The sequence below is a fragment of the Phalacrocorax carbo genome, chromosome 22 (assembly GCF_963921805.1).
Source record: "Phalacrocorax carbo chromosome 22, bPhaCar2.1, whole genome shotgun sequence".
Classification (NCBI taxonomy): Eukaryota; Metazoa; Chordata; class Aves; order Suliformes; family Phalacrocoracidae; genus Phalacrocorax; species Phalacrocorax carbo.
The window spans coordinates 1,770,251-1,783,710 of NC_087534.1; the positions used below are offsets into that span (position 1 = coordinate 1,770,251).

The 13,460-nt window shown below is 44.1% G+C and overlaps 1 protein-coding gene across 5 annotated transcripts in view; it reads right to left on the reverse strand.

The window, feature by feature from the left end:
- Positions 1-11,636, reverse strand: part of ZMYM4 (zinc finger MYM-type containing 4) — a 48,729-nt gene extending 37,093 nt beyond the window's left edge. For 3 of the 5 annotated variants that reach the window (XM_064471365.1, XM_064471366.1, XM_064471363.1), the window contains exon 1: positions 11,313-11,634. Coding sequence is in view for 3 of the 5 variants with exons in the window: in XM_064471366.1 (XP_064327436.1) it covers positions 11,313-11,354 (42 nt within the window). In the remaining 2 variants the exon portion in view is untranslated. Of the gene's footprint in view, positions 1-354; positions 374-11,312 lie in introns of those variants that run through there. The other 2 variants (XM_064471362.1, XM_064471364.1) reach the window with 2 other exon arrangements.
- Between the last annotated feature and the right edge of the window lie 1,824 nt (positions 11,637-13,460).

Genomic DNA, 13,460 nt, shown 5'->3' on the forward strand with positions numbered 1-13,460 from the left:
AAGGCCTGAGTTCTGTTACTGCTCTAATGATCCTAGGAGTGTCTCCAGAGACCCAGGTTTGATGTTCATCTAGAAGTCCACCTGTAGTCAACTAAGTTTACACTAGAGTAAAATTAATCCCCATAAATATTGGATATACTTGGTGCTAATACCAGATTTTCCAATCCTCAACTGGGGATTAGGACAACTGCTAATACCAGTATCAATCCTCAGATGCTGAGGGCAAGGATAGTGGTGGTGTATTGTTTTTGTACAAGAACAGAACAAGGAACTTGTTGCCATTTGATAATAATATCAGAGGATGAAGCCTTGGGAGGCAAAATCAATGGCCTGGGTCCATTTCTGTACACTGACCTTCCCTGATCCTTTTCTTGCTTCCTGTCAGTAATGCTCTTTCTTCTCCAAAAAAGTCTCAGACACTTGCTGGTAGGGCAAGAGAAGTTTTCAGTTGAGATGAAGCATTAGATCATCCTTTGCTCAAAGTAAGTTTATATCAAAATAGTTCTTTAACTCTTGAGACCCAGAGTACTGTTGGGAAAGTACTTTAGGTTCTTCCACAATCCTGGTTACCTTATATGCCCAAACCCCAGGTATCACCTCCTCTGGTGATAACAAATCTTTCAATAATAAGTGACAAAACCAGGAATGCTATTATTAGGAAAAGTATACATTTCACAGTCTGAACCTCTCTAACTCTTTCATTCACAGAAATTACAACATGCAAGTCAGTGCAAGGGGCCACCTGCATAAGCGCATTAGGGACTTCCATAAATATTTTGGACAAGTCTGAAAACATTTACAGTCTACCTGGAGGGAATCCAAGACTCTTCCCAACCACAAGGTCATCCTAGGAAAAAAAAAAACCCAAACCCTGTTTCATTTATTTTCTCTTTCTTTTGTGAGGCTATCAGAGTAAGAGATCATCTTGAGTATTTTCCTCCTCTAAAAGGTTTTAGGGCACAGAGCAAGATCTGTGGGTCAAAAGCTTCCATTGGAAATATTTATAAAACAGGAACTTCAGCATCTGGTAATACTAGCAGTCCTGTCTAAGCCACCATCTAGCTTCTGATGGCGAACAGCATCAGAACTCCCACATGGCGTAAATCCAAAGAGAGGAAACCAGGAGAAGTGTTTGTATGCTTGCGTGTGTGGATACGTATGTATCTGCATACACATAAATATATATATTATATATCCCCAACAAATTAGTCATTCCATAGCAGTCTATAACTGGACTGTGCCCTGAAATGAGGGCTGCTGAATTAGTGTGGAGTAGTCTTTCAATTACATACACTTCTATTCCCTTCCTGAGTCCTATTACAGTCTTGTTTAACACCATCTCAGGAGGAAATTTTGTATATCAATAGTTACATAGAAATATAACACCTTAATCAGTCATGTAAGTCGGCTTTCACTGGATTATGGTCTTGTATTACACAGAAATGTAAGTAATAATGCCCAACTTCTTATTTCTATATTATTCTATTCCATTTCTGCAAGGCAATTCCCTCTCTCACCAGTCCTCGCACTTCCTCCTTTGATTAGTCATCATCACTCTTAATTCCCTTTATTTCTTCTGCTCAGATTTTTAAGATTTGGTGATTAGTGGGACAAAAATACTCCAGAGGCAAACATGAAACGGACTGATCAGATGGCATTTCCTACAGGTCATTTTTGACAGGTCTAAGAGGCACCTCAATATCCCAGGTTAAATCCTAGATAACTACAGAACAGAGTATCAGGAACAGAAAGTTTTCTGTTAAAATATTCTATGCCTCAACTCCTCAACATAGTCCTCAAAACACACTTGTGGGTGTAAAACAAAACTCGAGAATATTGTATTTTAAAACACCTTCATTCAATCACTTTGGCTAATATTCAGCCAGAGAATAACTTAAGGATACTTAGTGCTTTTAAGTAGCAAGCATTCCCAATGAGTTTAAGACAGAACAGTTTAAGTCTGATATTAGCAAAATTAAATGTTTTAGGACATAGCGACTCTGCCTCATCAGCTAGTGTTGTACACAAAGCAATGCTCTGCCTCCTCAGGTTGTAGTAAATAAATAAATGAAATGGTGACAAAACAATTAGGTATTCCTGGAAGCACTGTGTTTTGCTTTAAATTAACTACTCTTTATGTAAAGACAGTACTCCTTTTTTATTTAAAAAAAAATCCACTAGGTATGGTTTTTTATAATTGTGTATTAGACTCTAGGGGAACTGTGTTGCATCCTCAGCACTAACCCGTCTTTGCTTGGAGCAGGTGACAGGAGGACACTGTTTACACTTTAATACAATGTGCTAATTTGAAATAACTAAAAACCTGTTCAATACTTCAATGGTGTTTAAAATTGCCGTGGCATCCGCAGATCAAACAACTAAGAGATTATTTTTGTGCAATATAAGGAGAGAAGCTGCCTATGGCGACAACCTTGGTTTGTATGCAATATAGAGAATTTCTTTAAAAAAATAAAACAACGTAACAATTTTACATACACAGGCACATATCTTGCTAGCAAGCCTTTTGAAGTTTGATCCTAGGTTTTACTGCATCCATAAGCAAACTGTGGAAAGGAAGCAGATGTTAAGAAAACTGCAATTAAAAAGACTCAGAGATGATCCTCAATTTCTTGTCCATACAGTTTCCTTGTCCCCATACACACAGCATAACCCCCCACTTCAGAATTCATCAAACCGATAAGGAACGCACCATTTTGAAAAAAAGAAGAAAAAAAAGTAATTTAAATTGTAATTGCTATTCTTGAACCAGGTGCGGTGAGCTCAGGAAGCGTCCCCTGACCTTTTACACATGACATCCCTGGAAGGGATGCCAGGCAGGCAGCCAGCCGCGCTGCACCTCTGCCACGGGAAAACTCCACAGCACGAGCAGAATTAAGCAGCGGGTCCCTCCCGGAGCTGCTTTCCACCGAAACACAGACAGACCTAACGATTCGTACCTTCGGAGCACCTAGGGAGGGAAGAGCAGAGGGTAACAAAGAGCCAGCCTGCTGCAGATACCTGCTACAGGAAAAGAACCGCTGCGGCAGGAAGAGAACCCGGCGGGGTCAGGCGAGCCATAGAGCTCGGCGTGCGGTGCCGGGCCTGCAGAGCCCCCTAGCCGCCCCGGCTCCCAGCCGGACCTCTGGCCGGACAGCCGCCCAGCCCGGCCAAGGCGGACGGTGCCCCAGGAAGCCCTGCCGTTTGCTGGTGGGGGGCCACGCGATGCTCTTCGTAGGTGAGAAGGGGTTCAGAGCTGCGTGCGGGGAGAGGGAGAGCCCGAGACGGGCAGATACTGCGATGTGTGTCCCTGAGGCTTCCCTGGGCGTCTGAGCCATGCCCAAGACTCCAAAAGATTCTTTTTAATCTAGTCTAAGGGTGATTAAATGGATACTACGATGGGTACTTTTAAAGGCGAATCCCAAACAATCACCTATACATGCAGAAAGACAAAGACAGGCGTTTTTCAGTTTCTTGTGGCTCCCTTCTCTCTGTTCAAGAAACACGGTTTTACCTTGCATCTCACTTACTTACGCATCTTCAATTTTTAAGTTTCAGGGAAGAAGATTTAGGCATGCGCTGCTGCCATTTCGTTTGCTCATTTTTAGAATTCTGAATGATTCACCAGCAATCAGAGGGAGCAGTTCAGCATGTAAGTGTATCGCCCCTTTCCGTCCCCAGGTTTTTCTGACACTCCTGGGTCTTCTGAATATTCACAGGCCAGTTCCAAACAAAGCCCTTACGGTTTCCATATCCACCAAACATGCATGCACAAGCCGCATACTGTTACCAACCTATATAGGGCCAAGTAGATGAGTCTCAAACACACAAAGTTACAGCACGCCTTACTTTTTCTGAACAATTGGTGCGTTTAATCCATACCTACAAAAACCAGAGGGGTATCTGAGCCCTTCCCCCATTGCCCACAAGACCATGGATTTGAGAAGAAAGCAGCTCCACACGGGAAGGCTTCACCTTGCAATGGTTTTTGCAAAGACACCAGAGTTTGATGTGCTGATCTGAAGCCTGCTAGACGTGTGGGCTTTGCAAATTAAGAAACACACACAGAAACAGAACACTCATCAAGCAAACAAACCAAGGCATCCACAATAAAGGCTTTCAGAAACAAAGAACTTCTCCCCTCAAAACCTCACCCGTGGCTACGCACTGAACTTTCCTATTGCTGGTTAAGACATTACAAACAACCGCTGACGCTGGGATTTTGGTTAAACTGAATGTGTGAGCTGAAACTAGGAAAATCCCTATTTCTCCCAGCGTAAGTCAGAAAAACTAAATGAAAGTTACACGGATGTAAAAATCACCAAAATCAGAGCAGGGTCCATACTGTAACAACGTATGTTTCTGCTGTGATACTCAGCAAGTAATTATTCCATACCAAATACTTCAGTTCAGTTACATACTTCAGCGTCCCACAAAACAGCATTTTCCAGATTACAAACATATACATTTGGCCAAAGCTTTCAGAAGTATAGCTATTTAGAGATTACGTTCTGCAAAGCATGCAATCCCCTTAATTCCACTTAACTCAGAAGCCGAGTAGCTCATTAAGAGCCATCGCCATGTCTTTTAAGGGAAAGCCAGTCCATATAATACAACTAAGAAGCAACGAGGGTAACAATCTGGGGTAGAGGACCAGTACTATAACCTCAAAAAGATCCCTGTACTCAGTGTCTCCCCCAAGAGGTTAATTAACCATGTCACTAATTGTTTGCTACTAGTTGTGTTACTAATAGGAAAAAAAACACGCTCTGTAAATTAATCTTTAAAGAAAGTGAAACACACATAAAGTATAAGTCTTCTGCTTTTCGTTATAATTTGTCCTCAAGTAAGAAGCCTACAAGATGGCTGTGCAGGCAAATCAAGAAAATTTACAAATGTAGCACCTTCTGCTTGTTGATAAACACAGCAGGGATTATCAGCCCTCCTTCACAGAATGGTTTATATGTTAATAGGCCCACACTGGTGAATCATCTCATCTACCATTAGGTACCGCAAGTCTTTTCCCTTCTCGTAAGAGTTTGGTGCCAATAACAACAATTGGTGGTGAAAACTGGAGAGCCTGGGTGTATGTTCAGTTCTCCCTAGTTCAGTATTTCTGTCCTCTAAGAGAGAAAAGCAACCATGTCATCTACTTTATTCTTCAAAGTACCTTCCTAACTCAGGCTTCCTTTTTGCCTGTTCCACATTTGCTGTGCAGTTCTACGATTTTCTCCTCTCCTGTTCTTAGAAAAACTGGTATTTCTCTCTCTCAGGCGGTTACAATCCCAGCCCCATTTGCAGTTGTCGCCCTGGTTAGCTTCTACTTTTTCTTTTCCTGTGGACAAGTGGTTCTTACAACAGGTAGCTTAGCTGGATGTTCCACCTTCTTTGCAGATATTATTACAAGTATCCAAGGCTCTTCAGAATGAAATGCCTGAACACCTGCAAAAACAGGCAGAGAAAACACCAGGCCTATGTGATCAGAGCTCTCAGCACAGCTCCTGTGATTGCTTCACAGAGCACTCGAGAACTGCCCTGTTACATGAACAAACAAGGCTGCAGAGAACACCTGCAAGGACACGAACAACTATCACAGCCAGACAGTATAAAATACCGACCCACATCTGCTTGATTCTTCTGCCTGCAAAAATGTGGTGGCGGTGATGCTTGCCTTATATAGGCATTCTCCCCCCAATGAACCTTTCTTAAAGCATATTTAACCAATCAATTTACTAAGTTTCAAGATAGCAGAAATTTTGCCACAAAGGACAAAAAAGGTGTAGTTTTTTTCATAGAGCACTATAACAACTCCTACCAGGCAATATTAAGCTTAATAAAGACCTGTTAATCATCTGTATTAACTAAACTCTATTTCATAAAAGCTTTCCTGAGCAAATAGCACCATTTAATAAAGACGAAATCTTACCACTTACTTTTTAGACTGTTTTAACAGATATCAAAATTAAAAAAACTACACAAAGTAGTTATTGAAAAGAATACTAAAAGAAAGCAAGTACTCCAAAATTTCTCCTGTAGGAATAACTCTGCACAGGCATGCTAATTCTGTCTCAGGTTCTTCTCACCTAAATTTAGACACCTAAACATTAGTTTATTGGGCTAGTGATTCAGGTTTCCTCTCTTTCCAATGGAAATGAAGAGGAGCCTCCAGCATCAATTCATCCTGCCCCAGGGCTGGGCAGACAATCTTTCAGAGATTCCCATCCCTTACACTCATGGCAGAAAGAGTCCAGAGAACCTGGGCGGGACTAGGTAGGTAACTATTGTGTGGGTTCAACCTATAGCGTAAAGGATGGAATGGAGAACATTTATTTCTACACTCTCCTTTACGCTGCCAAGAAAGCAAAACCAAGAACCTCCTATCACAACTATTTGTCCCGTATTTCTCACGTACAATGCGACGCAGGCAGCAAAGACCATTTCAGCACAGACAGAGCAGACTGACGCACAACGGCAACTTCGCAGTGTTTGTCGATTTGGAAGAGCCCAGGATTCTTGCATCTCGCCTGTGCCACCGTCCAGGGAGAGTTTGTGCTTTCTCACCACCACTGTGGACAGCAAAAGTCTAAGACATAAAGACTGGGTCTTAACTAACTGCTAATCCTGATGGCTCTCAGATCCACGGACCTGGCTAACTCAGGATCAAGACTCAGATTTTTTTGATACTAAACTTCTCCAACCTCTTGGAAGGCTTCAAATATTTTTCGCGTCTGGACCAGCTATCAACAGGAAAGGACTAAATTTAAACTATAAGTTTGGGTTTTGTTACCAAAAATCTAATGTAGTAAATTTCGGTTATAATGATAATTGATTATGACTCATACTTTTTTTACTAAAAACTTCAAAAGTATTAGACACAACCCACTTGAAAACTAGTATATATGTAAGCCCTTTCATAGTTCAAGCTACTTTTAAAATTAAACAGATATATCTAAAGCAGACAGCAAATATGGTAACCAAAACTAAATATGTTGTATTGTTCTTCAATCAGTATTTACAAAAAGGACAGAATAAAGCATGCAATTTTTGGATCAGTACCAGTTCACTAAGGTGAAGTAACAGACTTTTAAACTTTTTATTTCTCCTGAAATTTCTGAGTAGCGCTTCCAGAGAGTCAGAGTCAAAAGAAAAGAGAATGGCGACACAAGTCATCTACTCTAGGTCATGAGGTTGGCACTAAGCTGCAGCCTGCTTGACGCTTAAAGTGGTTTCCCTCCTCCTGACATGGGTTGAGAGCAGCTCGTGACAGCAGACTGCAATCCCTTTCAAACTCAGTTGTCACGTGCTTTTTGCTTCAGCCTGGTATGAGCTTCTAGAAGTAAAGTAATGGCTCCCAGGGTCAGCCACATCCAAGGATTAGCTTAGCAGAGCCTCACACCTACAGCATTCACAGAACACCCTGCTGGACCTTTCCAACAACCAAGTTCATTTTATCCTCAAGTTATTTTCCCAGCCCAGACTGACTCTTTCTCGCTCTCTTTTTTATGTTGCCACTGGACAACTAACTAAAAAAACCCAACCTTGCAGGTGTACTCTGCCCATCTCCCTCTTTTGCCCATGCCAAAACACGATTTTTTTCCTATTAAAGAACGTAAGGCAGAACACAGGCTGAAATGATAGATCCTGAGAGTCCATATGATTCTGCGAACGTGCCCTTGATGAAATATTCTCTGCTGGAGCAGCCTTATTTTGAAGAGTTTAGATGATCGCAGAGAATAAGCGTTTTGAGCAAAAGCAGGAGTGAGGTACAAAAGCACTCCTTTTATGCCATTATGACACACATAAAATGGATGATGGAAATAATCTGAACAGAGTCAGTCATTGACAGAAAACCTTGAAGAAAGTTCACGAGCCAAAACTTGCTACAAGACTTGTTTAGGGAAAGTCCAACGTGAACTGGAATGTCTGGAAGGAATGATGGGATACAACAGTCATTAAATGGGAGACAAGTTGAAATAACCTCTTCAAGAACACTGGGAGTGATTTCAAAACTAATTTCTACTATCCTAATCATGCAAGGAGCCTTGAAGTGGTCATAAAGAGCTCATTTAACTTTTCTGTATTTTATACAATGTGAAAAGTTCTAACGTAAAAGACTTGAGATCCATTGCGCTTACTCTTAGAAGGTGAATTCAAAGATTATGCACAAGCTGTTGCAGAGAAATGTTTTCATCATCTTTGTACCATTCAAGAGTAGTTCAGTAACAAAACTTTCTAAACAAGATGATCTCCTTCAATTTTTAATTAAAGCCATGCAAAATTAAACATCTTTTGCAAACAGCTGTTTTATTGATGCAGACACCCAGGTGTTCACCTATTCACGCCAAACTAACTTCCAAGAGCCCAAGCGTCACATTTCAGTAGTTGGCACTGCACACCCCAAACTGTCCTTCTAGTTCAACGGCTTGACAGAGTATTGGCGTAAATAAATCATCGTTCTATTCAAAATATAAACTGCTCAAGACAGTGATATTACCTACAAATTAAAGTTGAAGTGCCACAAATATTTTGATAACCCAAATAAAAAAAATAAAAAAAAATCACACAAGCAGACACCTTTCATCTTGATATAATTTACTAAGTACAGAAAGTCAAATATGTTGATATATTTTCCTTAGAAGATACAACAGTTTTGATTTGGGGCAGAAACTAGCATTCTCTAAAATAACAATTGTGCCATAAGAACTTTCCAGATACTACTAAAAAGCCAAATTAGACAAACTCCCATGTCAGTCTTACACTGGCAAAAGTTTCCTTTTTCAGTTTGTTGCTCATTATTGTGGATTCACCTAAAAGACTGCAACTGCTTGTCATTGGGTCTTGTAAAATGCCAGTTTCAGTGTGTGCACTTCTGGAAAAATAGTATTTGCAGAAGATTTTAATATTTAAATGAACAATTCTGAATACATCAGCACTTGCTACATTCTCCTCTGAAAAATTATTAAATTACACTTTCTTTTCTCCATAGGAAGGAAAATAATTTTTTATAAGAAATGTTCATTATCCCTTAGGCACAGGATTTGGAGGACTCCATCATCATGAGCTCCTGTAGAATGGGAAACTGGACCACTGCAGGGAAGAGAAATGGGATACGCAGGTCTTCCAAGACCTCATTAATTATGGTTTTAATGGAAGATATATGTGTGCTGTATTTACACTACGCTAATCTACTCTTCACAGCTTTCAGCAATCATTCGAGCAGCCAGGATGGATTCACTTCTCCCCATGTTCCTCAAGAACATCTTAGAGCATAAACTGGTCTTGGGATGGGGAAGGGAGATGAGAAAATTCACCTCTCAGACTCTGAAGGTTGCAGACTGATAGGATGCAGTGCGCTGGTGCTACAATTTATTTTTAAAATCTCACAGGAGCCTTTCTGGCACAGTTAAGATCAACCTTACTGTCAGACTTGGGACTAGGAACGTATTTTCCTTCAAGCTACATGGGCAAGTTGTGTTTCCTCTGTCCTTACTAACTTGCTTGGGGCAACTCCGCTTTCCTGAATCATCCCTAAATTCTACCAAACCAGTTCTCTGCTTCTGCAGGAACAGAGAATGTTGTCAATGCCAACACAAGAGGCTTTCCATAATGTACAGGGACATGTGGAGCAGTAATTGATGGAGACTTCTGGGCTTACCACCTAGTGGATAATTAGCCAACTGACAGAGAACTGATTTTTCCTGAGACCAGTGAAGATGATACCAACTCAACGATACATTTTTTTTGTTATTCTTTAGCAGATAATTGGCAAGCTTGAGAAGAGAGAAAGGCAATCTTCTTTTTTTCCACTGGTAATACCAGGTAACTCAACAGATAAATTGAGCATATCAAGGTAATGAGCATGAGGAGACCACTAGATGCCAGGATAGGGACTGCACAACACTCTGAGCAACCTGTTCCAATGCTTGACTGTCCTCACAGTGTAAAAGTGTCTCATGTCCACTACATTTCAATTACTGGGAATTAAGTTATTTAATATTTCTGAAGTTATTGACCTACATTCAGCCACTTCCCTTTAAACTTCTTGCAGATAGCCAAAATCCCGATCCCCCAAAGACTTACACATTTATGTAATATCTGTCAGCAATTCCACAAAATTCTTTTGAGTTCACTCATAAATAAGTGCAAGCATCTGAAAGGCATGGGCCTGAGACAATTCAGCGATGATGTTCGTTTCCATAACTGCAGAGCAGCCACACGACGTCTGTGCAACTCATCCAATTAGACCCTGGAAGTCAACTGTTCTGTTTAGCCACAATTAGTTTCACCGCAATCACAAGTTGCACGTTCCCTGAGATAAATTCAGCACATTAAACTTCACTCACGTAAAGAGGTGGAAAACTTGAGCTAGCGTTCTTGTCCTCCTCAAGGCTGGAGAACGGGACAACTTCTTCATCTTTTGGAAAAGGGAACTGGACAGCTCTGAGTCTTGTAGTGGACTATGGACTCTTCCAAACAACTACAAATGTGGCTTAACCTCGTTCCTATCAGCAAGCTCTCAGGCAAAAGTGACATGCATGCAGGAATGAGGACGTGACTCGTTGCAAAATTATTTTGAGCACTGCTTAAAAAGTTATCCTCCCTCAGTTACTTCACAGCCTACAAGGCCACAAAGAACCTTCCACTTGTTCAAAAGATGAAGTATTTCTTCAAGTAGATGAGTGTGGCCAGTGTACTTACAGACCCAGCCGCAGCAAGGAAGGACCGAGTTTCGGGATCAGCATCGCTTACGGCACTCACACAATGGTTACAGCCCAAGCAGCTGAGACCTGGATGAAACTGCCATCTTGACTCGCCATGGTTTGACATGGGCAACCAGAATAAATTTAAAAAGAACAGCCAGCGCGTTGTGTTTTAAACAAGGAGACAGACGGCGATCACGGATCCTAGTTAGCTGTAAGTTTTTTCTTTAAGTGATGCCAAGAAGAGCACGAAAGCGATGCTTGGATGCTCTCCCGAAGGAGAGCAAAGAGAAAACTCAAGGCGCCTCAGGAGGCAGCGTGACTCCGAGGCCAGCAGGGACAGCGCTGCCCGCCGGCCGGCGGCCCGCGGGTGGCTGCGGGCACCGGGCTGCCGGGGGGACCCGCGGGCGGGGTCCGCCCGGCCGCTGGGCGCCCCGCGGAGGCTGCCGCCCCCCCGGGACGGCCCGTCAGGGCCCTGGACAGCGGCGGCAGCCGCGGCGCCTCGCACGCTGCATCCCCGCCGCCGCCCGGTGCCGCCCCGGCTCCGGCCCCCGCCCGCCCTGATCCCGCCCCCTGACCCCTCCCCTTTGACCTCCCCTCGCGCCCCCCACTCACCCTGGCGCGGGGGCCGGGCCCCTCCTCCTTGGCCTCCGCCATGTCGCGCCCCCCCCTCAGCTGTCCCGGCCCGGGGCGGGGGGCCGGGGGTCACTCCCTCTCAGTCTTTTCTTCCCCTCCCCCCTCACGTCGGGGGTCGCCGGGGGGAGGGTCGACGGGGTGCCGGGGCCGGCCCCGCGCCGTGCCGCGGCCGGAGGGGGCTGGGGCTGGGGGGGCCCGGCGGCTCCCTCAGGGCGGCGGGGGGGGGGTCGGACCCGCCAGGCCGCGAGCCCTCTCTTAAAGCTGCAACGACAAGCCCAGCGCGGGGGGACGCAGCGCGCATGCGCCGCGCGCCTGCGCACGGCGGCGCGGCCCCGCCTCCCGGTTCCCTACCGCCACCTCCCCGCGCAGGCGCAGTGGGGCGCCCTCAGGGCTGGGGCGGGTGGGTGCCCCTGAGCGCGGGGTAGGGGCGGGGCGGCCCAGCACCGGTACCCCGGGGCGGGCTCGGGGTGGGAGGTCCCAGGCTGGTCCCAGGGTATGTCAGGACCTTGGCGGGCCTCGACTGGGCCCATGGTGGCCACAGGGCCTGTGACCTCATGGCACGGCTGCCAGGCCCGCTCTGTGGTGGTGCGTGGCAGCAGTGACGGGCTGTGGTGGTCACCCGCTGTGGCGGTGACCCGCTGTGGTGGTGACCCGCTGCGGCACCCTGGGCAGGCTGTGCCGTGCCATGCCATACCACACCATGCCATGCCTCACCTCGCGTTCCGCCAAGCCATGGCTCTCTGTCGTGTCTGGCCATGACATGCTGTTCCCACACAGCGTTGCCAGGCCACGGCACCCACCACCTCACAGCATGATGCCGCCATCATACAACGCTCACACTGTGCTTGCACCTCGCATAGCCAGCCTTTAGCTGTTACCCGTGGTGAGGCCGCCCTGGGGGACCGATCCAGCAGTGTGGGGTAGATCTGGACTGTTGCAACTTCCCTTTGAGAATGCTCCAGAAGTTGACACGTTGGACTCGCAGCCTTCCTGTTGGAGAGGGTATGTATTTGTTTATTCAACAGTATGCTCAATGCAGTACAAACCATAATTTCATGGAGTAATTTCATTCCAAACCCAAAGCAATGAGAAGTTTTAACGTATCTTTCACCCAAGTCTGTTCACTTTTAATTTTGTACTGCTGTGGAGTCTAGAAGTGCTTCCTGTGCTGAATATACTGCACGGTGGTTTTGAACAGTATTGGAGTATTTTGAAGAGTAATGGAGATTTGCAGGACATTTGGTTTGTTCCCTTTATTGGAATCAGCCTGAGAACATAGACCGATCTGGTTTGTGTTTGTTGTGCTTCTGCTGTGTCGCTCGTGAACAAACCATTACGTAGTTTTTCAGTTAATTTAACATTTGTTGGTACAACTGTAAAACAGCCATGTTTTTAATGTCGGAATGGATGGTTTATATTTGACCACATTTTTCCTCATCTGGTCTTGATCAAAAGTTCATATAGGGGTTGTTTCTACAGACTCCGAGGACTTAATCCCATAAAGATTTGCATATCTGTTTAACCTGAAATACCTCAGAGGTTGCATTTCGGCTGCAAAAATATGTGTAACCTTTCAAGGTTAAAACCTAAATATTTAAAGCTTTGTAATGTTGCCTGTCGTTTCGATGCTTTCCAATAATTAAGACACTCAAAACACTAGCAAGACATAGGCCTATTAAGAAAGAATTTGGAACTATGTGTAAGATACAGATCGTTGCCTTTTCTATTGTGGACAATGTCAAACATTACCAGCACCCACAGCAGTTGATAAGAACAATGCGTTCCTTTCTTACTACTTAAATAATCAAACTGCTAATTAAAAGTTTGCCTTAAAGAGAAATCTCCGCTTCCTAGCTTTATCTGATTTGCACAGTTAAAGGGTGGTATTAAGCGGCAACTGCATTGCAATGGTGAATGAAGTGATCCTTATATAAACACTGTCCTTCGTCTGGCCTAAAATGCTGGATACATAATGTTGGGATTCATTTAGGAAATCCCATCAAGTGTTTCTTTAGAAATGGCTGCATTCCAATGACAGTGGAATAACTAATGTAGTAATTTAATAAGTTGTGAATAATGCTTTTCACTTATGCGATAATGCCCATCCTCAAGTATAAAATAATTCTA